This window comes from Pleurodeles waltl, chromosome 10 (genome assembly GCF_031143425.1).
Source record: "Pleurodeles waltl isolate 20211129_DDA chromosome 10, aPleWal1.hap1.20221129, whole genome shotgun sequence".
Taxonomy (NCBI): Eukaryota; Metazoa; Chordata; class Amphibia; order Caudata; family Salamandridae; genus Pleurodeles; species Pleurodeles waltl.
The window spans coordinates 1,054,583,196-1,054,610,874 of NC_090449.1; the positions used below are offsets into that span (position 1 = coordinate 1,054,583,196).

The window sequence follows — 27,679 nt, forward strand, 5'->3', positions numbered from 1 at the left end:
CTCCTGCCCTCTCCAGCTAGTGGATAACCACCGTGTAAGCCCACCGCCACTTCCTAACTTCAGTTGAACCAAGAAGAAAACCTCCTACCCACCAGGTAAACACAGAAAAACAACCTGTGACTTCCCAATCATCACACCTCCCCTGAGCCCCACCCATTTACAAGTCAGCCCTCAGCTAGCTAAGTCCCAAAGGAGAACAGAAACCAGAAATGAAAATAAAGAAGAAAACAAGAGGTGAGTAAATAAGGCAAGTGAACCACCAATCATCCAATGAACTCACCCCACTCCTCATTCAGCCTGCCAGTTATAGGAACTGAAGGCTGGGGGGGTGAGCCAGGAGTCAGCCGCAGTGGCTCTTAAACAACACACCATCTCTCCCAGTGGCTCACCCTTGCTCAGGAGCAATAGCCACCTCTGCACAGTCCTGAGCTCAGCGGCCATTACCTATCACTCATAACATACACTCTTCTGACTTCAAAACCACAATGAAGGGTGTGGCTGTGCCAGTGTCTCGCATGCAACTGATGAGACAGTACTCATACAATGAGAAGTCTGATTATGTGGGCTGCATGTCCTGGGCCATAGTTCCTGGCCTGCTGTGTCCGGGCTGCAGCAACTGGGCCTTCGAAGCAGTTATCTGCATGTGGTACGAATGCAGCAGGAATCTCCTGTTGCCTGGGTCTCCTCCACTAGGTCTGTTCCACTATTCTCTGGATTGGAGACAGTCACCACCTCCATGAGCGCTCTTGCCTCCTCATGTTCTGATCTTTGGCTCCCAAGGTCCAGTATACCATAGCCTTGGATCACCACTCGCTGGGAAGAGGGGCAGGCCAGCCCACCCAGTCATCTGCACCTCTTCGCTGGTCGTGTATCACAGGTATCCAATGCCCATTCTCCTACAAGGCGAAAGGCCAGGCCTGGGGCTGACCCTTTCGGGGACCTCCAGCCGGTCCTAGGCAACCACAGAGTGATGAAGAATAGCGCACGATCAGCTTGGAGCACCTTCAAGTGGGCTGGGAAGAGAATCATGTATCTGGACCCACTGGTCTCCGTTTTTGTTTCAGCCCTCCGAAGGCCATCCCCATCTGTTGCACCAAGTGGGTATAGTCCAGAAATATTAGGATCACATAGTTCTCAAATGTAGGATCTCCGGCCTGCCAGATAGCCTGGGGAACTGCATCTCTGTACCCGTAGTTGAGGATTTTCACAATGATGGTGCGTGGCGGAGCCACTACCGGTGGCGTTCGGTCAAGGGCACAGTGAGCTCTTTCAATTACAAACAAGGAAGACAAGGCAGCAGTTGGAAAAGTGTCTTTAATCCAGCATTCAAGGAAGAGTTCAGGCACTTGGCCTTCCGGAAATCCAGCAAAGCACAGATTGCAGCACTGGGAGCAACCCTCCGCATCCTTGACTCTGCACTTCAGAGCTACCGTTTTGGCTGAAAGTTCAGTGAGGGCCATCATCATGGTGGACACCTCTCCCCGCAGTTTGGACACGTTGCTTTGTGGCTAAAGACCGCTCTGTCACCATACGAAGGTCAACTCTCAGGAGGCCAACATCAAGCAAGATGGTGTCTATCTTGGCCTATAAAGTAGTGCTGGATGCCTATAAAGCAGCCAGTATTTGTGAACCCGTAGGTCCCCAAGGCTCTTACCAGCCCTCTGGTGGAGGATCACCTCTCTCAGTCACCTCTGGGGCCATAAATTGGTCCATCTTGGCTTGTTGTTAACGTGTCAGTGGGAGAAAGGTGGGTTAGGGGAGTGCAGTCCACTGGACCCCCTGGTGTGATGACAGTACCTAAGGCATTGGGGGCCTGCACCGACCTCTAAGGTGCATGCCTGGCAGAGGGGCATGCCAACCGATTTTTTTATAATGGATTCAGGCCAAGTGTTCAGCGACTGAGTCCCTTTGCAACAGAGCCCCCAGATAGGGTCTCACCGGCCTTCTGATGGGGGCAGAGTGGTTCACCACTTCTCAGGATGCGGACATATGGACGTTCGCTGCACTGTGCAGGACTGCAGGGTCCTACCTGTCTCCCCTCCGGCCATAGCCAACGTTCCAGTGTAGGGCAACACAGTAAATAGTGTTGCCACCGCTCCTGACCATCTGAGAGGCGCCCTCAAACCCTGATGCACCTCAGTGATGACCTCTAGGCCACCACAAGTAGGGAAGTGCTGTCTCCAGCTGCAGCACCCACCTCCTCAGGGCGGCCGAAATCCAGACCAGGCCGCTAGGGTCTAGGTTAAGTCTGGCAGTGGGCCTTCCTCACAGTTGCAGCATTCATGTGCTCAGGGCAGTAGAGCAACGTGGACTGCAACTCCGCGCTGTACCGGGTTGTGGCTGCAGCAGCTCCAGGGATCGCACCAGAGGGTGTGCAGATAGGAGGCGCTCCTCATGTTGTGCATCCCTGCGAATGCCTCAATGCCTCCAGTGTCTGGGCACTACAAGGCACACACCAAGCCGTGGGAGACCCCCTCCACCCCTAGTGAGGCCAAGCGGGCTGCTTGGCAATACCTCCTCACAGTGGTGCCCGGCCTGCACCATGGAGTCATGCCACCAGGCTACACTGGGGGCTCGCCCAGAAGAGGAGACACTAGTCCTCCAGGGCACCTACGGCTGCCCAGCATACCACCCACCCTTGCTGCAGTGATACTACATGGTCCCACCACTTGCCCTGCTGCATCTCAGCCCGCCACCTGGATCACTGCTTCGTTCCATCGACTAGGTGGGGGGTAGCAATCGATCTTTCATCTCATCAAACTCCCCCTGACCAGATGGGTAGCACAGCCAGCGCTCTTGGGCGATTTGCAATGGGATGGGGAGGATGAATGGTGGATCTTTCTCAGGCTGGCCGCAGAGCTCGTTAGGGCACATCCAATGTGGCCGCCATCTTGGCCACAACCCTGCAAAGCAGACTTAAATTATAAACATGTTATTAAAAACAAATTGCAAACCTTGGCTTTCCACACAAAGTTACAATAAATGATACATGTTAAAACATATTTGAGTTCCTTGCTTCAATTATAAAGCAAGGAAGGGATTCAATCCTATTCTGTCCCCCTGTTAAGGTTCTTTAACTGATTTGCTCTCAACCCACCCTTATAAGTAGATCATTAGAAGGGTGACCACTCAGTTCCAAAAAACTCACCTGCAGTAACCTCCTGAGGAGGAAAAGAATAACTTAAGTCCACTGCAAATATGATCTTCCAGCGGGCAGACTTATCTGAAAGGTGAATCTCCATCTAACCTCCCAATGTGAGTCTGGCTAATGTAGGGAAGGGCTGATGTGAGAGGTAGATAGGGATGGCTGTGGGACAGGACTATTCTTGCCCACCTGTACCTATCTTGCTTTGCTGTAACCTGGTTCACCAGCTGTGTGGGAGGTGTTACCCCTGTTTAACAAGCATGTCTGGTGGCTATGGACATTTTAACAAATCTTAAAAAGAATGCCACGGTGGTGGTGATTTTGATTCTTTTCATTCTTCTTTTTTAGAAAAGAAAAGCAAGCATAATGCACGGTATCCTTTCTATTAACATGCTCAGATGACTTGTATGAATTGTGGTGATTAGATCCAGATTGCAATTAAAAAGAAACAACAAAAAAAACGAAGGTTCTTTCTATTGCCATACACTATGAAATGCTAAAGGATTCACATTTCTATCCTTAAACATTCAAGCATGTCAGTAAAATACTGTTTCAATGAAGTAAAACAAAACAGAACTTGGGATTCACATTTCTTTATCATTTAAATTATGTACAATATATTATTTTTACAAGGGCAAAATCAAACTATCTGGCAACCATATATCCTACTATTGTATTATTGCACAATATCTATATAATATGAAAATACTTCAAATTAGAAAACATACATTTCATTAAGGAAATGGAACAGTCATTTATCTAGACAAGGCTATACAAAATCTACTAAAAAAAATCCAGTAAGATGCAAAAAAAAAAAAAATGTAGTGAATTTGTCACAGGATATCAAGCCATGTAAGTTTTGCAATTCCATTTCTATAAAGAGTGTACTAAAATCCAGCGTGAACGTTGTAATGGAACTGTTTACGTACCTCTGAATGTAAAATCTGATCTGAATAAAACTATTAAAATAAATATTTTACAAAAGTAATATTTTTAAAAGTGTAACCAGGAAGGTTTGCCTAATCAGTTTAACTGAAGGCATTTAAATAAATGTATTTTTCTAGAATATAGTCTTTCTAACACAAAATGAAAAGACCAACCTTTAGTAGCACTATTATAGTGCATATAATCAACCTAAAACATAAATTCAATTCCAGTCTTTCTAGAGAATCCTTATAGATGTATAAATATAGAAATAAAGAAAGCAATGAAAATCCAGGGATTCATATTTTGCTTTCCTTCAGCAGAGGTTGAACCTTTCAGAACAGGAAAATATACATCATCTTCAATATAGTGTTTTTGTGCAAAAGTGGCCATATGGATTAGTTTGCTGGAGGGAGGTGCAGACAGTCACTATCTGCATTTTATAAAAACTTGCACCTTGAAAACCTTTGTCCTGTAGCATAACCAATTACCTCTCTAAGTACTCTAAGATTGATGAATGTCTTGGAACATAGCATATTTTAATATTAACGCAGCATCAACCCTTGTTCATATTGCATCACAGTTCCTAAAATATATATATATATATATACACGTTTTGCAAGTTGTCATGTGGAATGTACAGTAAATTAAATCTTTGCAGAATATATAATCTTAAAAATCTACTTAAAAATCTACTTCATAACTAGATCAGAAAAATAATATAGTAAAAAAAACTTTCTAGCAAAGCACACTTAACTCAATGTATAACTTATTAGGCTTATTATAGATTGTTATTTAACTTATGTCCTGCATAAGCAAAAGCAATTATATAACATCAACAGTGTATTACAGTAGTGGTTACTAGAGCCTAGAGGGCTGAGCAAGGTACAATAAATAACTGTAGGTTACCCCTAGATTCTAGCGCACAACAGTGAGAGAACCAGCCTAGTGTCAACATGAGCAACTGCTGCAGATTCACAGTTCCTTTTGTAACTTAATCTTCAAACAGAATATCAGAGACTAGAGATACATTTGATTTTAAGGTCAGTTGGTACACTGTTTTAGTTGTTCAGCATGAAGAAAAAATGGTATATAACCCATTAACATTGAGATTTCATGTGTGATGGGAAGTTTGTTGACATCAGTAGAACATTTGAGACAGAAGTGGTCAAAATGTGCTATGATATGCAGGATTAAATGTGCTGCAACAATTGAGCCCCTGCCTCATGATAATTATGTTGGAACCAAGAGTATTCCCTTTGTTCCATCATTTACTTTACACAACAGGTACAGATTATTTGCAAACCTCAATTATATTTCAAAACCATGCTGAAATAATAGGAAGAGAGAAACCGGACTGCCTTTTTTTTATTTCACCAAATTTTTTTCCCTTAGTTTTTTCCCACATCTGATGGAAAGTCTGAAAATTTTACAACCATCAAATTAGATAGCCGAGGATCTGTCTTTGGCAAAATGCCTCATCATAATGTGCCATTACAGTGATGATGTATCTAATGTAGCACTAAATGTTTCTCACTTTTCAGTTTTTAGGACGATTCTATACAAAAATGCAATACATCAGCGGAGATCTAGAGATGTGACAGGAGCTCACTACAGTGCACAAGTAAATCTATGGGTCTTTATGTTACCAAAAGCTGTTAAGTATGTAAATATTTTAACACTAAAGAAATTATGTAGAAATGTGCATTGGTTCTCAAAGCAAAAAATGCCCTCCACATAATTTCCAGTTTATGGCAGTGTGATTGCTACCTCTCTAGTAATACGTTGGAAATTAGGACTATTCGTTACCACATGACTTTTGCATTGTACAAATGTACCAAAATTGAAAGCTGCATCAATCAGTAGCAAGTTATTACCACATTACTCAAGGTAACCATGTGAGACAGTCCATATGCTACAGGTCATGCTCACTTTTTTCCTCTGACTTGTTTGCCTGTGACCGTGCCAACCTCTGAAGTACATGTTTTGGTTAAATACCTTTTTATGTTTCCTTTATATCAGGCGCACAAGGACGTTTATGCAGAAAAGACGTAGACGTAAATACATGTTAGCATTAGGGGGAACTGTTGATCCGAATTCATTTTCAAACGCAGTTTGGTTTTTGGAGAAGCGATATGGTTATAGATATGAATTTTGACACACTGTAAGATAGGTCTTTAAAAATATTTAAATATGAAAACCTGCCGGTGACATGATTTTTAAGTAATGAAGAACTAAGGTGAGAGTTCAGAGGACAAAAGATTCCAAGTGAGGTGTTAGGAATGATGTAAGGTGATATGGTCACAGCAATTTAAATACTGAATTTCTACACACCGTAACTCATCTTCCCAATCAACCCCATCCACCAATTCCAGAACCCATATTACACAGTACATAGATACTGTGGGCAGGTGCATTGAAATTGTAAAGTTGCTCGATCGATTTCCACCAAGCAAATAAAGTGAAAATGTGCTACTCCATATTGCAACTTTGTGATATTTCCATCAATATCAGCTTGTTTCAATAAATGTGTGAATTTAAAAAAAATGAGAACTGCTTTCTGCACTTTGATGTAAATTAGCCCCTTTCCGCCATTTGCTAGAAAGAAAATCTTGCAAGGCTAGCTAATGAACGGTGCAGATTTTGGTGAAGTAGAATCAGGGAGTCATTTATTTAATGGAATAACTAAGATGTTGTATTCACTTGCTGCGAGTGAATTGTCTTATGTCTCCAGTTTGCATATTTCAGGTCTCTGTACAAAAGCAATTTCCTTTTTTTTCCCCCAGATAAAACAAAAACCTAAAATATTATGTATTGAGGTTTTGCATTTGCTGACGTCCATGAGGATAGCTTTCTAAAGGGGGTAAAATGCACTGAAGAGTTGCTCACTGTCAAAACATACATGCAGCAAAAATTCACAACAGCAAAGTGAACTGCTATCTTCAGAAAAGTAAATATTGCCTCCTATCAGCTTCAAAATGTTAATTAAAGAACACTATACCCTCACAAAGGGGTTTCAAAAAGTGCTAAATAGAATGTAGCGACTGTTCCAATCAGTTGTCACAAAAGTCCTGCTCATTTTCAAAGAGTGACCTGAATTCCGACCACTGATGAGGCACAACTGGTTTCTCAGAGCAGACAAAGAATATCATCTGTCCATTAACCCAGCCTCTTTGATTTTGGTGTAGAAGAATTTCTCCAGCAGATTGGCACATTTGAAGTATTCACTCTCAGGAGGGTTGTACTCCCTGCAGTTCGTAAAGATGCGCTGTAAATCTGCCATAAAAAGTTTCTTAGTCACGTAGTATCGGTTCTTTAGGCGCTCGCTCATCGTTTTCAAATCTACAGAAGAAAGACACACAGTTCACTTCTATTTTTTACCACAGAGCACAAATAACTTATAGGCACAGTCAATTTGATTGCCGGTCATGTTATTGAGCAGTTGATAGCAACATTTAAAATTCTCTTACCACAGGCAATTTGCTTTTCACCCAATATAGAAAATCACCTGTTAGGCAATTCTCCACTTCTTTATTTTTATAACGACTAACCCCTTTGTTCACTGCTGAAGATAAGAATAAATAATATCTCTGCTTCTGAATTTGTCTGTAATTGATGTAAACTGTAGATAGGCGTATTTGGCTTCCACAGTTGTAAGCTGCAGTATGATTTTTAAATTCAATCTTCTAAAGAAAGAATCACTACAGGTTTGAATTGCTTTTTCCTTAGATGTACACCCCAACCCCTTTGTAGTATATACAAAAGAAGACTGCAAGGTGTCAGTAGAAAACGGATCACTGGCTATGTGCCTGTCTGCTATGGTTTGGTATTTGACTCATGCCCTATGATCAGCAATTTGTTAGGACCACCTTTATGACGGTTGGCTCTGCTATTCTGCATCACCCCCCCCGGGAGGCATATTTGTAAGCATAGATGGTTGATGAGCAATGATCTTTAGACAAGAAGAACAAGTTACTTACCTTCAGTAACAATGTTTCTGGTTGACCCTATTTAGCTGCAGATGCCTCATGTTTTGAATATTCACCAGGAATCAGACTGGATCCGTAAACTTTTCATTGATGTCCATGTTCACCGGTATGTGGTGCCTTCAACTCTGCACTGCAGCCTTTCAGCTCTAGAAATGATCTGCAGCGCCTGTATAGGCATCATCACTCCTGCGTAGTGACATCAGTTGCTTTTGAGACTGCCCACACCTCTAGAAGCAGAGCCCCAAAAGCAAGTTGGCAGACAGTGTGCAGATTCCTAGACTTGGGATCTTTATTACTGAATAGAGCCCCATCACAGAACAGGGAGGATGGAAAGGTTGGTGAGGAATCTGCAGCTAGACATTCTAGCAGAAAGAGCGTTATCAAAGGAGGAAAACTTGATCTCCTGATAGAGACTTCTAGCTGCAGATTCCTCACCTTTGGAATAGATAGCAAAGCTACACATGTTTATAGGCTGGTCTGTGAATGGTCTCAAATCATAAGTCATGCCGGACCGAGCAGGCAAAATGCCACTCTTGTCAAACCTTACGGCCCAGGCAATCATACTTTGTGAATGTATGGACAGACACGCACATAGCTGCCTGACAAATGTTTAGGGCAGGTCTTCATCGCCAATGCAGTGGTAGACGTTTTGGCCATAGTAGTATGAGCATGCAGTGCTTCCAGAAACTGCTTTTTGGCCAGTACGCAGCAAATCTTAATGCAGAGCATGATCCAGCACAAGCTTGTTCTCTTCTGCACTGCCTTGCCCTTTTCGCTCCAGAAAACCCCACAAATAACTGATTGTCCACCTGGTGGTCCTTGGTACAATCAATCAGAATTTGTAAAGCACACCTAATTACACAACAGGGTATCCTGGCACTTGCAGGTCCAGGAGAAAGCACAGAAAAGCAAGGAGAAGGCACACCCAAAAATTGAAGAGAAAGCAGTGAACGCTAGGGAAAAGCAAGGAGAATGCATACAAAACAAGCATTGCCAAAGCCAACAGATCTCAGAAATGGCAATGTAAATGTGTGTACAGCTACAGGGCTGGTTTTATTAATATATACACATGCATTAACATTGTCAACGCCTATAGCTCTCAAATTGCCGAGATCTATTGATTTTGCCAATGTTTGTTACTGACTAGGGGAGCCCGGCTCTCCCGTAAGGGCATTGTTTCCCACAGATGAGGCCCAAGTGAAAAGGACTTGCTCAACCCTCCTTACACTCACTTGATTGCTTCTTGCACTGAAATCAAGCCTGCTGAATACAAAGTAAGAAATGCGTGTCAGAGCATGGGGCTGAGATCACAAGCACTCTTGTTAACCTCTTTAGTGTGGGTCGACGCCTGCACAACCTCCCTGGTGCGGGTCAAGGCCAGTGGCCGACACCAAAGAGGGATTTCTTTTTTTATTTAACCCCCCATGTGGGGATACGGAAGAGCTGCTGTGTCTTCCTCTGCCCCCCCCCCCCATCTGCCCCTTTGTGACATCAGCACACCTCTGACGTCACACTTGTTTTCCCCACCGGAGCAGGAAGCAGCAGGTAAGGCCACTCCTACTCCGGTGGGGAAAATGGGCCCAAACGGGCCTTCCCACCGTTCGGGAAGGCCTTGTTTGAAAGGGCAGATTCTTCCCTTTCAAAGAAGGCCTTCCTGAAACGGTTTCCTGGCCCACTAGACACCAGGGATTTCACTTTTGGGGGGTGAGGAGGGTCGGCCCCCTCTGGAAAAAAAAAATATATATATATGTATATATCGAGAGAGAGAGAGATCAATTTTGTCCATGTGTTTGTGGTTTCCCTGGGGGCTGCGATTGGCCCCCACGGAAACCAATACTGATTGTTGGACTGGGCGCCAGAGGCACTAAAGACTGTGACGATCAGTATGTGACAAGGTGAAGTAGTAGTGTTTTTTTTTTTTTTTTTTAGTGTCTTGAGAGAGCGTGTTGATTGAGGGAAGATGCAAAGGTAAGGTGACCGACTTTTACTGTTGCACGCATCACACACACAGCTACCAGCAATTTTGTGACTGTCTAAGTAGGCTAGTATTTTAGAGCGAGAGTTTAGCCAGTAGCAGAGATAACTTCTTGTTGGATGACTGCTGCTCAAGCCCTAACTCGGGTTATAGAGGACAGGTCTGACGTAGGATCAGAGACTGAGACAGCAGATACTGAGACAACATCTGAAGGATAGGACAATGGAGCAGACTCTGGGAGTGATTTTTCTGACAACTTCTCTTCTAGTGATTCTGAGGGAGGTGATGAGGAAAGTCATGCTGTTCCTTTGCAACCACACACTGTGCAGCAGTTAGCCCAACCCAGAGAGCAGGTGCATGTGCCGGCAAGCGCAGAGAAAATGCTCTCTTGGGAGCTCCCCAATTTAGTTCAGCCCCAAATTCCACCGCCCAAATCGTATTATGGAGACATCAAAATTATCTATCACAAAACGTGTTTTTTGTAAGGCAGGCACCTGGGAAATCTACCAAACTCAGACACTTCTGGAAAGTAGACACCTGGGGGAGTCCACAGAGGTGTGGCTTGTGTGGATTCCCCAAAGTTTTCTTACCCAGAATACCCTGCAAAGATGAAATGTTTAATAAAACTCTATTTTTTCTTGCATTTCTGTCACACAAACTACAGGAATATGCTGGGATCCACAAGATTCCTACCACCCAGTGTTTTCCCCACCTGTCCTGATAAAAATGCTACCCCACTTCAGTGCCTGCGTTAGGAATAGATCACCCAAGGCTCAACAGTTGTCTTCATGTAAGGGCTAACATTGACCGTTGTGTGATCCATTCCTGACACAGGCTCTAGGCCTACCCACACAAGTGAGGTACCATTTTTGTCAGGAGACTTGGGGGAATTCTGGGTGGAAGGAAATTTGTGGCTCCTCTCAGACTCCAGAACTTTCTATCACCGGAATGTGAAGAAAAAAGTGTTTTTTGCCAATTTTTGAGGTTTGCAAAGCATTCTGGATAACACAACCTGGTGAGATCGCCACAAGTTAGCCCATCCTGGGTTCCCCTAGTTGTCTAGTTTTAAAAAATGCACAGGTTTGGTAGGTTTTTCCTAGGCACCAGCTGAGCTAGAGACCAAAATCCACAGCTAGGCAATTTGCAAAAAACAGGTCAGTTTTCAATGTAAAAATTTGATGTGTCCATGTTGCGTTTTGGGGCGTTTTCCTATCGCCTGGGCCTACCAACACAAGTGAGGTACAATTTTTATTGAGAGACTTGGGGGAGTGCTGGGTGGAAGGACATTTGTGTCTCCTCTCAGATTCTAGAACTTTCTATCACCGAAATGTGAGGAAAAGTGTTTTTTTTGTGCCAAATTTTAAGGTTTGCAAAGGATTCTGGGTGACAGAACCTGGTGAGAGTGCCACAAGTTACCCCATCCTGGGTTCCCCTAGGTGTCTAGTTTAAAAAAAAAAAAACACACCCAGGTTTGGTAGGTTTTCCTAGGTACTGGCTGAGCTAGAGATCAAAATCCACAGCTAGGCACTATCCAAAAAACACGGTTTTCTATGTAAAAATTTGATGCGTCTTTTTTGCGTTTCGGGGCGTTTCCTGTCACATGCACTAAGTCTACCAACACAAGTGAGGCACCATTTTTATCGGGAGACTTGAGGGAATGATGGGTGGAAGGAAATGTGTGGCTCCTCTCAGATTCCAGAACTTTCCATCACTGAAAAGTGAGGAAAACTTTTTTTGTTGCCACATTTTGAGGCCTGCAAAGGATTCTGGGTAATAGAACCTATTGAGAGCCTCACAAGTCACCCCATTCTAAATTCCCCTAGGTGTCTAGTTTTCAAAAATATATAGGTTTGCTAGGTTTTCTAGGTTTCCCTAGGTGCAGGCTGAGCTACAGACCAAAATCCCCAGCTAGGCACGTCAGATTTCAACGTAAAAATATGATGTATCCATGTTGCGTTTCCCGTCTCGGGCTCTAGGCCTACCCACACAAGTGAGGTACCATTTTTATCGGGAGACTTGGAGGAACGTAGAATAGAAGAACAAGTGTTATTGCCCTCTTGTCTTTCTCTATATTTTTTCCTTTTGAAATGTAAGACAGTGGGTAAAAAAAAGAAGTCTATTTTAGAAATGCCCTATACTTCACATGCTAGTATGGGGACCCCGAAGTTCAGAAATGTGCAAATAACCACTGCTTCTCAACACCTTATCTTGTGCCCATTTTGGAAATACAAAGGTTTCCTTGATGCCTATTTTTCACTATTTATATTTCAGCAAATGAATTGCTGTATACCTGGTATACAATGAAAACCCTTTGCAATGTCATTTATTGGCCCTGGGTACCTAGGGTTCTTGATGAACCTACAATCCCTATATATTCCCGCAAAGAGAAGAGTCAAGCACACGTAATGGTATATTGCTTTCAAAAATCTGCCATTGCTGGAAAAAGTTATAGAAGAAAATGTTGCCGGAAATGGCTCTTTTTTTTTTTACCTCAATTTCAATATATGTTTATTTTAGTTGTTACTTTCTGTAGAAAAACCTTGAAGGGTCTACACAAGTAACCCCTTGCTGAATTCAGAATTTCGTCTACTTTCAGAAATGTTTAGCTGTCCGGGATCCAGCATTGGTTTCACACCAATTTCGGTCACTACCTGGAAGGAGACTGAAAGCACAAAAAATAGTAAAGATGGGGTATGTCCCAGTAAAATGCCAAAATTGGGTTGAAACATGGTTTTCTGATTCAAGTCTACCTGTTCCTGAAAGCGGGGAAGATGGTGATTTTAGCACAACAAACCCTTTGTTGATGCTTTCCTCTGAAGCCCTTTTTTTTCTCCAATTTTTCTGAAAAAAAAAGAAATATAATAGCTGAGGTTTGGGTAATTGCTTGGTCGCCTCCAGGGGAACCCATAAACTCTGGGTGCCTTTAGAATCCCTAGGATGTTGGGGGAAAAAAGGATGCAAATTTGGCGTGCATAGCTTATGTGGACAAAACGTCACGAAGGCCTAAGCGTGAACTACCCCAAAGAGCCAAAAAAGGGCTCAGCACTGGTGGGGGGGGGGGAGAACAGGAGGGAGGCCCAGCAGCTAAGGGGTTAAGTGGTGAAAAACAAAACAAGGTACTGTCACAACACACAAAATGTTACATTAAAAACGGTGCTTGTTTACTTTTCATAAAACAGCAGCGCTCCTAACCTGTGGTGGACCGTCACCCATTCAAAAACCAAAAAAAAAGTAGACCCGAAACATTGCAAGACAAAGGCCACTGCATATGTTCAGCAGTAAGTTGTGCGGTGTGCTTGGGGAGGGATAAACACAGGAAGAGACATGATGTATGCATGCCCTTGACAAATAGGGAGAACGCAAAATGGAGCGACGAGGGTGCCAGCAAATGGCAAGCCTATAGGCAAGCTGAAGCCCACTATGTAGACACAGTATGTCTCACTTCGGAACAGCTCATATGCATTGTCTAGAGCTGCGACCTGAAACGGGGGAAAAAGCAAGGAGAAAGCAGTGAAAACTAGAGAAAAGCAAGAAGAAGGCGCATAAAAAAGGAGGAAAAAGCTGTGAAAACGAGGGATAAGCAAGGAAAGGCACACAAAAAATAGGGGGAAAAGGAAAAATAAAGTGAAAATGAGGGAAAAGCAAGGAGAAGGTAAAGAGAAAGTGAAAATGAGGGAAAAGCAAAGAAAGCACACAAAAAACGGGGGAGAAAGCAGTGAAAGCTAGGGATAAGCAAGGAGAAGGCATATAAAAAAAACAGGAGAAAAAGAAAGCAGAAAGCAAGGTCAATGAGGGGGAAAGCAAGGACAATGAGGGGAACAGCAAGGAGAAACCACACACAAAAAGGGGATAAAGCAAGGAGAACGTTTTGAGAATGAGGGAAAAGCAAGAAGGTGCTCAAAAAAATGTGGGGGAGGGTGTAAGGAGAAAGCAGTGAAATGAGGGGAGAGCAAGGAGAAGGCACATAAAACAAGGAAAGAGCCAGGAGAAAGCAGTGAAAATGAGGGAAAAGCAAGGAGAAGACAGGAGGAAGAGGAATGCAGCAGCACAGGGACAGCTGGGCCTGGTACCTGCTCAATGGGGGTCGCACTGCAGCCTCCATCAAGTAGGTCCTGGGAGGCAGGAGGGGGGCTGGTAGGCAGTGGGCAGGGCTAGACGGGAGGTGGGAAACAGGGCAGCATGCAGGAGTGGCAATGAGGTAAAAAGCAAGGAGAAACCAGTGAAAACGAGGGAAAAGCAAGGAGAAGGCACACAAAAATCGAGGGGCAAAGCAAAGAGAAAGTGAAAACAAGGGAAAGAAAGGCAAAGGCACACAAAGAATAGGAGAAAAAACAAGGAGAAAGCAGTAAAAATGAGGGAAAAGCCACACAAAAAATGGGGGGAAAAGTAAGGACATGGGAAAAGCGAGGAGAAGGCACTCAAAAAACAAGGTGGAAAAGCAAGGAGAAAGCAGTGAAATGAGGGAAAAGCAAGTAGAAGCCACACAATAAATGAGGGGAAAGCAAGGAGAAAGCAGTGAAAACTAGGGAAATGCAGGGAGAAGCCACACAAAAAACGGGAGAAAAAGCAAGGAGAAAATAGTAAAAATGAGGAAAAAGCAAGGAGAAGGCACACAAAAAACAGGGACAAAAGCAAGGAAAATGCAGTGAAAACTAGGAAAAACAAGGTGAAGGCACACAAAAATGGAGAAAAAGCAGTAAAAATGAGGGAAAAAGTTGTGAGAATGAGGGAAAAGCAAGGAGAAGACACATAAAATGGGTGGGGGGAAGCAAGGATCCTGGTTCAGGTCCTGAACTCGCCCCTCACGACCGCAGCACCAACCTGCTGCCTTCTGCCTCTGCCCCACGACCACGCTGCCGTCTGCGTGTTCGAGGCCCTCCTCCACCCGCAGGTATCCTCCTGCGCCTCATCCCTGGTGGCTAGTGGGCTCACTTGACCCGAGTGCCGCTTCCGCCGTCCCGTAAGTTTGTTTTTCAGCTTTTTTTCCGCTTTTCTGCGCCTCGCCGCCGGCGCTTTTTGCCCCATTGTGCCCCCCTGATTGCTGTCTCCCCGATCGTATTTAGTGCCAGTATTGTGTCCATATTGTGTTTTTTCCTGCATTTGTGACTTTTTGCCCGATTTCTGTGCCTTTCGCCCCTTGTGCGCTCCTCGACCCCAGCCGCTGCTTCCCTGCGGCCCCGCCCCCCTCGCGCCCCCATTTGCCGCTCCCTCCCGCCTCCCAGCTGCTCCTCCCTCCCCCCTCCCTTCTTAATGGCTGGCGCTGCGCGTCGCCAGTGAGCGAGTTCGGACCTGGTTCAGGTCCTGAACTCGCCCCTCACGACCGCAGCACCAACCTGCTGCCTTCTGCCTCTGCCCCACGACCACGCTGCCGTCTGCGTGTTCGAGGCCCTCCTCCACCCGCAGGCATCCTCCTGCGCCTCATCCCTGGTGGCTAGTGGGCTCACTTGACCCGAGTGCCGCTTCCGCCGTCCCGTAAGTTTGTTTTTCAGCTTTTTTTCCGCTTTTCTGCGCCTCGCCGCCGGCGCTTTTTGCCCCATTGTGCCCCCCTGATTGCTGTCTCCCCGATCGTATTTAGTGCCAGTATTGTGTCCATATTGTGTTTTTTCCTGCATTTGTGACTGTTTTTGCCCGATTTCTGTGCCTTTCGCCCCTTGTGCGCTCCTCGACCCCAGCCGCTGCTTCCCTGCGGCCCGCCCCCCTCGCGCCCCCATTTGCCGCTCCCTCCCGCCTCCCAGCTGCTCCTCCCTCCCCCCTCCCTTCTTAATGGCTGGCGCTGCGCGTCGCCAGTGAGCGAGTTCGGACCTGGTTCAGGTCCTGAACTCGCCCCTCACGACCGCAGCACCAACCTGCTGCCTTCTGCCTCTGCCCCACGACCACGCTGCCGTCTGCGTGTTCGAGGCCCTCCTCCACCCGCAGGCATCCTCCTGCGCCTCATCCCTGGTGGCTAGTGGGCTCACTTGACCCGAGTGCCGTTTCCGCCGTCCCGTAAGTTTGTTTTTCAGCTTTTTTTCAGCTTTTCTGCGCCTCGCCGCCGGCGCTTTTTGCCCCATTGTGCCCCCCTGATTGCTGTCTCCCCGATCGTATTTAGTGCCAGTATTGTGTCCATATTGTGTTTTTTCCTGCATTTGTGACTGTTTTTGCCCGATTTCTGTGCCTTTCGCCCCTTGTGCGCTCCTCGACCCCAGCCGCTGCTTCCCTGCGGCCCGCCCCCTCGCGCCCCCATTTGCCGCTCCCTCCCGCCTCCCAGCTGCTCCTCCCTCCCCCTTCCCTTCTTAATGGCTGGCGCTGCGCGTCCGTTCAGCGGACGCGCGCAGCGGGCGCGCCGCTGGCGCGCCGGAGGCGCGCCAGAGGCAAGCCCGTCTGCGCCCGTCCGCGCCTGGACCGCGCCCAGCGCCACCCCCCCTGGTCCTCGCGCCTCCCACGCCCACTTCTCGGCCGAAGAGCTCCGCGCCCTCAACCCCGGGCCCTCCACTGAATGCTTCCGGGCATCCCCGAAGCTCACTAAAGGACCTTTCTCCTGTCACATTCAGAAGGCTCCTCAAGACCTGGCTCTTCGACCGCTAAACAGCCTCTCCACCCCCCCCCCACCTCAGCGCCTCGAAACCCTAACGGGTACATAGCGCGCTTTATAAATACTATGATTGATTGATTGATTGAAGGAGAAAGCAGTGAAAACGGGAAAATCAAGAAGACATGAGGAAGAGCTATGCAGCAGCACGGGGAGAGCTGGGCCTGGTACCTGCTCAATGGGGTTGCACTGCAGCCTCCATTAAGTAGATCCTGGGAGGAGGGAAGAGTGCTGGGAGGCAGTGGGTGGGCTAGTCGGGAGGCAGTAAATAGCTGGCAGCAGGCAGGAGCTGCAATGAGCTAAAAAGCAAGGAGAAAGCAGAGAAAAGAAGAGAGAAGCAAGGAGAAGGCACACAAAAAAGGGGAAAAAGCAAGAAGACAGGAGCAAGTATGATGCAGCAACACGTGGAGAGCTGGGCCTGGGACCTGCTATGTACAATCTACGTAGAAGCTCAGTGTTTTCTTGGAGTCCAAGTGGTGAAGTCTCTCCTCTTCCTTAGAAGGTTGAGGTGGAGAACAGAATATCAGCTGGGTGATAATTTGACCAATGTGGAATATTGTCGCAACTTTAAGCAGAAAGGATGCCCACGTCTGCAGAACCAGTTTGTCTGGGAAGAAGGCAGTGAATGGCGGATTGACACAAAGAGCCTGAAGCTCGGTCACAAGCTGTTCCGAGTTTAAGGCAATGAGGAATAAAGTCTTGATACTAAGGAGCCGTAAAGGACAGCTGTGAAGCGGGTCAAATGGAGTCCACTTTGATTAAATCGGGACCAGATTAAGGTCGCTTTGGAGCAAGACCAAAGGAGAAGGGGGAAACGTGTAATTGCCCTTTCAAAAATCGAATCAGTGACTTTAACAACGAGGGCTGATCTGGCAACCATAATAAGGCCAAAGATAAAATTGAACTGTGCTCTAAGCAAAGCCCTGCCACGAAATAAAGAGAATAACAGAACATCAGATAACTAAGCCTACAGGGGGGCAATCTGACTTGTGCCACACCAAGCCAGAAATCTTTCCAAACAACAGGCATATACAGTTTTTGTTGAGGTATATCTGGCTGTAACAATGATATCAATCACCTCTGGAGGAAGGTTTAAAGTGTTCAGTTGTTGCAGCTCAATCTCCAAGCATGAAGGTGGAGACTGCAAATCCCCGGGTGCAGAATCCTGCCCTGTTGGTGTGACAGCATGTCCTCCCAGAGAGACACCCTGATTGGGGGACATGCGCGTAAGCTCAGAAGTATGCAATACCATTCTCTCCGTGCCCAATCGAAAGCCACTAGGATGACTTGGGTCTGATCTTCCTGAGAACTCTGAGCAGAAGTGGTATCAGGGGAAAGGTGTACTTAAGTCTTGTGTTACACTCAAGATGGAATGCATCTCCGAGTGAGAGATGCCTGGGAATGTGCAGAACTCTTGACGTTACACGTTCTTAGCAGTAATGAAAAAATAGAGCCTAAGTTCACCCCATGTCTAGAAGAGATCTTGAGCCACCTCCAGGTGTAGCTGCCATTCTTGATCTGCTAGGCGTTGACTACTGAGCTAGTCCACCCAGGCATTCAATGATCTCACCAGGTAGTTTACCACCAGGAAAATGCCTCAGTAGTCCAGTTATTTCCAGAGATGCAAGGTCTCCTGGCACAGGGTTCATCACCCCACCTCACCCTGTTTGATGCAGTACTACATGGCAGTGTTTGTCCATGAGCATCTGTGGCAGCCTCCACTGGACAGACAGCAGGAAGGCTTTCAATGACAAGCAGATGGCCCTCATGTCCAGAAAGTTGATGTGGTGCCGGGACTCCACCTGAGACCAAAGGCCGGTGATCTCCACCTCTCCTAGTGACCAGCCCAACCCAGAAGAGATGCATCAGTCATCACAGATCACTATGAGTGGGGAAGGCAGAGGGGTCTGCCAGTAACCCAATCGCGGTCCAGTAACGACCACTGCAGATCTTTGACAGTCACCTCCGAAATCTGAATGCGGTCAGAGAGATCCCCTTGATGTTGGGCCCACTGGGACTTCAGATTCCACTGCAGAGCCTGCATATGCCACCTGGTATGCTTGACCAGAGGAATCCAGGAGGCCATCAATCCCAGCAGCCTCAGAGTCCGCCTCACTGAAATCCAGGGCAGAGGCTGAAAGATGGGAATCATTGCCTGAATGTTATGGACTCTTTCCCAGGAGACTGAACCGTGTCCAGAATAGCTCTGATAAAGGGAAGTGTCTGAGGTGGAGTCAAGTATGACTTTGGCTCGTTGACCGTGAACCCCAAGGATGACAGGAGGTTCACCATAATCTGGAGGTGGTTGATGACTGCCAGTAGTCAAGGTAGGGGAATACTGGAAGCCCAGACGTCCGAAGCTGTGCTGCAAACAGCACCATCACTTTCATGAACTCCCAAGGACAGTGCTGAGGCCAAAGGGGAGAACAGCAAACTAAAAATGCTTCTCCCCCACCATGATTCACGGAAAGTGCAGTTGGGCCGGCAGGATGGGAATATGCAGGTCCAAGAGTGTCATCCAGGGTCGAGTGTAGACAACACCTGGGCCAAGGTGAACATTTGGATTTTCTCTTTTCGGAGAAAGGCATTGAAGGGGCGTAGATCTACAATTGGACGAAGACCTCCGTTCTACTTGGGCACCAGAAAAGGAACAACAACCATGTCCTACTTCTGGCATGACAACCTCTCGCCAGCCCCTTTGACTAAAAGGGCGTGTACTTTCTGCCGCAAAGTGGAGAGACAATCCTCTGTCAGTCACTGAGGGGATAGTGGAAGGTGTGGCAGATAAGACAGAAAAAGGGTGAGACAAAATATGTAGGATCCACCTATCTGACCTGATTGCTTGCCAGCCCAGAAAAAAACGGCATATTCTGCCTCCCACCGGGAGCCTGCGACCCTGCAAGGCACGGTTAAGAGGTTTGGCGGATGGGGCGGCAGGCTGGGTGGTTCCCTTGGCTGTGGGGGCAGTGGGCGCCACTGCCTCTACCACAAAACAGCTCGGTTCCTTGTGAGGGGTGGGACGCCTTGGCCAAAACTGTCAAAGGAACAGTGGATCTGGTGCAGTTGGCGAGGCGGGCAGAAAGGCTCAGAGAGCGAACGCCAGCTCTGCTCTGCTTAAAGCACTCAAAATCGGAATCAGCTTTTTCCATGAAAAGGGAAGTCTCATCAAAGGGCATGTTCATCAAGAAGGACTGGAAAGCGCACAAGAACCCAGTCGGTAGTAGTGACTCACGGTGACCAACGGTATTTGTGGTGACTACGGCCCCCCCGATGGAATCTGTGGTGTTCATGTCACAAATGGTAAAGCTGCAAGATTCACAACCATCTTGGATCGCTGAGAGTGTGCAGGGTGAATGTCGTCGAGCACACCAGGGAGGACCTGTGTCACTGAATCCCAAAGGGAGTGTGAGCAGCGTATCAGCAAACAGCTGGTGTTAATAGATCAAATGGTACAAGAAAAAGCAAGTTTTCCAAATGTTTCCACTCATTCAGATTCCCTATCAGGGGAGTGGTGGGATATGTGTTGGGATTAGAGCAGCTGGTAGAAGCCTGCACCAGTAGGCTTTTTGGCTACGAAAGTAAAGCATGGCACCTGACAATCTGTCTATTGACTGGGGGGCCAGTGCAAAGTTTGGCACAGGCCCCCAATGAGGTATGAGTCAGGGAAGAGGTGTCTCATAAGATGTTTGTTCCAATTAGAGGACTTCCATTAAGACATTAGTTTTAACTACCAAGGCGAGAAGCAGAAGGTCAAGTGCTTCAGCAGTCCTATGCAACACCATGGCATAGGAAACAAATCACACTGGGTCACATTCATTATCCAAATCAGTCCCAAAATTGGAATCCAGAGAGTGCTGTTGAGCTTGTGGTAATTCAAGTGGGGGGTTTATCGGTGGAGATTGGGCATGTGTTGGGGAGAATAATCAGGGGTACTTCTTCAGGTGGCTAAGTTGACGTGGCTGGGCCAATTGTGGGGCGTAGCAGTGAAGTTAGAGGCAAGGTAAGTGCAGTGGGTCCAACTGGCGGGCAGTATCCCAGACTAAATGCCTCTCTGCTCCTTTGTGCCCATAGGCGTGCCAAAGAGAGAGTCTGCAGTGATCCAGAAAGCCGGAGAATGGGTGTGCAGAACTCATCCATTGACGCAGTATGGCTGAAGGCGCCGTAATCGCTGGTTGTGACAGAACCAGCTGCCGGACTGGCTCCGAAGTTGGCTGACTGATAGCGGGATCAAGACTGGTGATGCTGCCCTCCCACTTGCTCAGCTGAATGTGAGCGGCGCAATAGAGTTGGATCCCACTTTGACGGCTTACGTTTCTTATGCTTAACTGAGAACATAGAGCGCAATGAAGACTGATCTCTGGAGAAGCCCTCGGAGTGGGACTTGGAATGGTCCCCACTGGAGTCTTCTTATGATTGGCGACATGAAGTTTTGCCTTGCGTTCCCGGGTGGCCTTAGGGTTCATCAATGTACAGGCACACCTGATAGGAATATATCACATACATTTGTTTGGAACAGTCCTTACAGGGATTGAAACCTGCTGTTTAAGGGGGTGGCATCCGTTGCATACTATAAAACAAATTTGAGACAATATCGAGGAGTCTCAGAGAGATGAGAGAGACCTCCAGATCTGCGTCTGGTGATGAGGAAAGAAAAGAACAGACATCCACACACGGGAGTGGTGACTCTATACGCCCCGCAATTCATTTCCGGAGCAGATCGGCTTCGGTGAGGAGCCACAATGCACCACCTTCCCCGGAGCAGAGGTACTTCCGAAAAGTTTCATGATCCAGTCTGATGCATATTCAAAAGGTGGGGACTGTGCGCTAGAAGGTCCAGGAGAAACTATTGTGACATGCACTAATGAAAGACAAATAGTTATACAAATGTAATTCATTAAAACGCAAATAAAGAAAAATGCATAGCAATAACTATCTTGGGTGGTATAGATCATTTAATTCAATCTTTGCTCTTTAACGCAGTCAAACAAGATTATGCACCATGCAGCTCTGAATCTAGAGATTGTTGACACCTAAATGTCTCAGTTTCATAATGTAAATCCACTCCTGTGGATTTTCAAGTTGAAACTGCCGACTGGGAAGTGGCCAACAAAGATGACCAGCTACTCACTGCTCTGCCTGGCTGACAACTACTGTCCTTAGGCAATCTGGCATGAGGCCACAGACTGGACTGGAGCTCTGCAGTTACAGATAAAGTAATGGTGGGGGCAAGAAACATTTTTCTCCTGCATACTAAGACCATGCCTGAATATTCTCAACAAAATAGTCACTGGATCAAACAAACATATTTAGTAGAGCCATGACCTTACCTATAGAGAATAACCCTGTTAGGCAAAAGGCACACCATGGCTAAGTTTCTTAGCCCAAGAGAATAGCAGGTCATTGATACCTACTCTAACAATGAAAAAAGTAAATCTTGACCTACTTGCATCGATTTAAAGCATATACATTTGAACAAGACATTTTTACCTGTCTAGAGGCTCACAGGTTATTATGCGAGGAATCTCAGACAACACAACTCTGGAAAGAATAAGTGCACATACCACCAACAGTTGTAGAGGTCACCAGAACCCAGGAATAACAATATCAGACCACAGTACACGTTCCCTGTAAAACAAGTCATTTACCTTTGGTAACGAGTTATCTGGTAGAGACATAATCTAGTTGCAGATTCCTTACCTTAGAATTTCCCCCAGGCGTCAGACTAGATCCAGAGATTTTTTATTTGAGCAATGTCGGTTGACTCCGCGGGCGTCATGGTCGCCGTGATGACGTTGAGAGTCGTATATAGACGCCCCCTCAGAGCAGTGACGTCAGTTTCTTTTCACAACTTTCCATACCAAAGCGCAGAGCCATGAAGAACACTGAAAATGGGGCGCCAGAGCTAGGGCCCTGAATGGGAAATCCCTGTCCCTAGAAATCAGTTCACAAGCGGGGAGGGTGGGTGGATCGGTAAGGAATCTGCAACTAGAATACGTCTCTACCAGATAAATCTTTACCGAAGGTAAGTAACTTGTCATCTGATAGACTTCTAGTTGCAGATTCCTTACCTTTGAATAGATATCCAAGCAATATAATTCTCTGTAGTGGGCTGCGAACCAAGATCATACTAGAAAGTCTTGCAGGACCGAAGTAGCCGTCTCTGCAGACCTGACTGTCCGGGCAGTAATGTGGGATGCCCACGTTGCTGCCTGGCAAATATCCAGGACAGGGAACTCTGCGTGCTAATGCTGTGGTAGCAGCAGTTGCTCTGGTGATGAGCGCATAAGACCTCACAGGGCTGCTTCTTTGCAAAAGCTTAGCACATTTTGATGCAAAGTAGTACCCATCATGAGGTGGTACGCTTTTGCACCGCCTTCCCTTTCTTCACACTCGCATATCCAAAGAGTTGATAGTCCACCTGGAAATCTTTAGTGCGATTGAGGTAAAATGCCAACGCTCTTTTTGGACCCAGGCGGTGGAGTCTCTCCTCTTCTTGAGAAGGATGTGGAGGTGCGTAAAATGTGATAAACTGGCCTACATCAAAAGGTGTAACTACTTTTGGAAGGAATGACGCCCTAGAACGTAACACCACTTTTTTCAGGGTGCACGGACAAAAATGGGGGCTTTGAAGAAAGAGCCTGAAGCTCACTCACTCTGCAAGCAGAGGTGATGGCAACAAGGAAAACAGTTTTGAAAGTAAAGAGCCGTAAGGGACAATTGTGTAACAGCTCAAAAGGAGCACACATCAAGTAAGTAAGGGCAAGACTGAGGTCCCACTAAGGCATGATAAACAGAGTGGGAGAAAACAAATGGGTGAGACCTTTTAGAAGTTTACCAACAATAGGAATAAGTAACTTTTAAGGGTGCCCAAAGCACAGCCCTGCTGGGCCAAAGAAAGAATGAACAAAAGAACCTCAGATAGAACTTCAGGTCCCATTGCAGAGCCCACATATGCCATTTGGTGTGTCTCACTAGCAGGATGCAGGAGGCCATGAGGCCCAGCAGCCTCAGAGTCATTCTCACCGAAACCCAAGATAGAGGCTGAAAGATCAGAATCATAGCCTGAATATCCTGGACTCGCTTTTCGGGAGGATAGGCCAGAAACTGCACTGTGTCCAGAACTGCACCGATGAAAGGGAGCGTCTGAGAGGGAGTCAAGAGTGACTTCGGCACATTGATAGTATGCCCCAGCATGTGCAGCAGGTTCGCTGTAGTCTGAAGGTGGTAGACAACTTTCTGGGGCGTGTCCGCCTTCGAACGGCCAGTTGTCGAGGTAGAGAAGACTGAAACCTCCAACGTGCGCAGATGAGCTACAACCACCGCCATCACTGTAAACACCCGATGGGCGCTGGTAAGGCCAAAGGGAAGCACAGTAAATTGAAAGTGCTCGTGACCTACCACAAATCGTAGGTAATGTCTGTGGGCAGGCAAGACAGGGATAAGGAAATAAGCGTCCTGCAAGTCCAACGCTTCCATCCAGTCTCCTGGGTCCAAGGCAGAGAGGACCTGAGCCATGGGGAGCATTTTGAACTTCTCCTTTTTGTGGAAGAGATTGAGGGCCCGAAGGTCTAGGCTAGGACGTAAGCCTGTGTCCTTTTTAGACACCAGAAAGTAGCAGGAATAACAACCACAACCTACTTCTGGTGTAGGGACTCTCTCTATGGCTCCCGTGGCCAAGAGAGCCATGACTTCCTCACGGAGAAGTGCCAGATGATCCTCCGGTAGTCGGCTGTAGGATGGAGGCATAGCCAGTAGAGCAGCCTCGAAGGGGAGGGAGTAGGCCCTTCGGACGATCTGCAAAACCCACCTGTCCGTAGTGCTGGATTCCCAGTGGGGCAGGTGATGGTGAGTCCTGCCACCAACTGGTCTGGAGTGGGAGGACCGACTAGGAAGGCTTGGAGGCTGCAGCAGGGGCGGGGGTGGACTGGGAAGACCTCTAGTTCCCTGTCCAACGAGCCCGTGGGATTCTGCGTCCCTGGCCACGCAGCGGCTGAACAGCATGAGTGGCACCATGGCTGGGAAAGGAGGTGACAGGGAGCCGCTTGGGGCATGTCTATAAGGGTCTGTTGAACATCCCCTGAGAAACCAGATGTCCTCAACCAGGCGTGCGCCTCAAGGCCACCGTTGAGGCAACTGATCTACCCAGAGAGTCGGTTGTGTCCAGCCCCCATCAAATAGTGAACTTCGCCACGTCTCTCCCATCAGCAACTGCTTCAGAGATGATAGTCCGGGCCTCCTCCGGTATCTGCGGCAAAACGTGCGCAACCATATACCACAAGGAATGAGTATAATGGCCTGAAAGGCATGCAGTGTTCACTGACCGCAATGCCAGACTGGAGGAAGAAAACATCTTCTTCCCAAGTTGGTCCACTCTCTTTGATTCCTGATCTGGAGGTGCGGAATGGAATGCCCCAGATGACGAGGATGCCTGGATAACAAGGGACTCAGGCGTGAGGTGTTGGGACAGGAATTTAGGGTCGTTCGGGGCAGGCCGATGGCAGCGAGCGATCGTCCTGTTTACAGGAGCCCCTGTGCTGGGTCTGGACCAAGTACCCAGAAGGACATCAGTGAGGGCTTCACTGAAAGGAAGAAGAGGCTCAGATATGGAAGCTCCTGGTTGAAGCACCTCCGTCAGGAGATTAGACCTGACTTCAACAGTAGGCAGCTTGAGTCCAAGGACCTCAGCCGCCCTAATGACCACCATGGAATAGGTGGATCCCTCCGCTGTGGCCACGGTAGGAGGAGAAAGCACACCAGCGTTTGGACAAGCATCCAGACCACTGGCCTCCCCCAATTCCTGTGCCCATATTATGGTCGTCCTGGTATTCATAAGGGTCCAGGGACCCCTCCAATCCTTCCCCGTATTTATACCCATAAGAATAAGGGTCTGAATCCAACCTGGGGTGAAGAGACCCCATAGAAGAAGAGGGCAGCGGCGGCCGAAGCCGCTCCGATTCAGAGTTGTCAGGGAATAGGATTGGGTCGATGTCGATCGTGGGCACAACCGAAGTCGGGAGCGCCTACAGTCAAACAGGCGCTGGGGAAGGTCTCAAAGGTATGACCGTCATCAGTGCAGATCCGGAGGAAACCTTGGTGGCCGGGACAGGAGCCGCCGGCCGGGAACCCAAAGGACCCCCAGCCAACTCACCAGGGCCCAAAGGCACCAAAGGGGGGTCGGCCTGCCCAAAAATGAGACGCATGGCCTCACAGAATTCTTTCCATTGGACAGGGGTCGGTCTGGCTCCCGGAAAGTCGGGGAGGCACGGAGCAGACACAAAGTAGGCTCTGAGGCTGTAGGCCTAGAGCATTGACACTCCTCCCGTGTTGCATCAGCCGAGCGATGGGGTCAAGTCGAAGGACGCCTAGCCTTCTTCGACTTCTTTTTACCTGAATAACCTGACGTGGAGGACAACGAGTGGTGGTGACTCCACAAGCGGTCTCAAGACCTTCCTCTCGAATGAGACCAGGATCGATGCGGAGTCGAGCATCAGGCTGCCATAAGCTTTAGGGAGCGCTCCCTCAAGAACTTCGGGTGCATGGCCCGGAACTTGGAGCACGACTTCGGGTTGTGGTCGCGCTTCAGGCTCCATAAACAGACCCAGTGCAGATCCGTCACCAACATCATGCAGTGACAGGCCTCGCAAGGTTTGAAACCGGTCTTCGAGGAGATCCTCGACACACCAAAAACTTAACCAAAAACCAGACAAAAGTACCAAAGTAGGTCAAAATGTGACCAAGGGTAGCTCTCTCTGGATCAGCACGTGGCACGGAAAGAAAAGGATTGATGTCACTGCGCTGAGGCGGCATCTATATACGACTCCCGATGCCAACGACGCTCGCTATGTCGACCAATGCCACCTAGCGACGCGCAAGGGTACTGCTCAAAGAAAAATCTCCCGATCCAGTCTGACGCCTGGGGGAAATTCTAAGGTAAGGAATCTGCAACTAGAAGTCTCTATCAGATATGTATTTTCATATTACATGTTTATTTCACACCCCGGGAAACCCAACTGATCACCCTAGGCATACATTTTAAGCACTACACTTGTGCCAGTAGCTCTGTCAACACAGTCTGTGCCGTCCAAGCCAGCAGGCAGGTGTGGCACTTATATGTGGCTCCACTCCATCACTTCTGGGGTAGTACAGACTGCAGAGCCACAGGGCACCAACTACTGACATGTAGGAGCACTGCTGAAAAAGTCTCCAAATACAGACTGGGGCCTGAGGATACTCTTTAGGAAAGGAATCCCCTGTTACATGTATCCATCAGAAACAAATCTTCAATTGAGATAAGACTTGTGATCATTTATTAATGGCCCTTAACATCAAAGGTTATTAACCATATCACCTTTTTCCCCGAAAATCAGTCTACTGATCTCCATCCCATTTGTAATTCTAGTCCACTTCCAAAGTAACACACATTTGTGCATCCATTTTCCAGATCACTAACTTCTTTTCCACAATCAAACCTCCCCAACACTGAGAACAACTTGAGCAACTACAAGATAAACAGCATCTATAGGGGTACCAAGTCAAGACCCCTGTACTAACATCTGAGACCTCTTGGCACTAGCTCTGAACCTCTCATTTCTTAGTTGAATTCAGACAACACTGTCCATTTACTAGGTGATAACACGCGTGAAGGCCCTGCTCTTACTTCTAGCTTCCACAAACTTGCCCCATTTTGATTATGGTTTTGGGGTCTCCTTCCAGAACCAGGCTCCAAAACCAACCTCCAAAGTCATTTTTGCATGTCCCTCGAATTCATCTTTATCTTTACCTTGTTTGACATTTGGGATCCACAAATTGTGCTGCCTGTAGGTGTTTTTCTTGGTTTTCACATATATTTTTTAAGTTCTCCACGTACAGAACAGAGAAATCTGCATCTGATGCTCGCTGGGTTAAATACTCAATGGATGTCTCATCCATTAAGGTGTGCTACTCAATCATCCTGAAACTGTGCGTCCCTTATCTGATCAAAGGCATTTTCCAGGAGAAGTCTGCTTATAGATTTCCTTGAGATCCACCTTTGTCAGAGTTGCATCATTCTCAAGCAATTTCTTCCAAAACAGAGAGTG

The 27,679-nt window shown here is 47.2% G+C and overlaps 1 protein-coding gene across 2 annotated transcripts in view; it reads right to left on the bottom strand.

Annotated features, from left to right (window-relative positions):
• Window positions 1–4,583: 4,583 nt before the first annotated feature.
• KAT2B (lysine acetyltransferase 2B) overlaps window positions 4,584–27,679 on the bottom strand; it is a 257,000-nt gene continuing 233,904 nt past the window's right edge. For both annotated transcript variants that reach the window (XM_069212065.1, XM_069212064.1), the window contains exon 18: window positions 4,584–7,411. Coding sequence is in view for 1 of the 2 variants with exons in the window: in XM_069212064.1 (XP_069068165.1) it covers window positions 7,218–7,411 (194 nt within the window). In the remaining variant the exon portion in view is untranslated. The remainder of the gene's footprint in view (window positions 7,412–27,679) is intronic.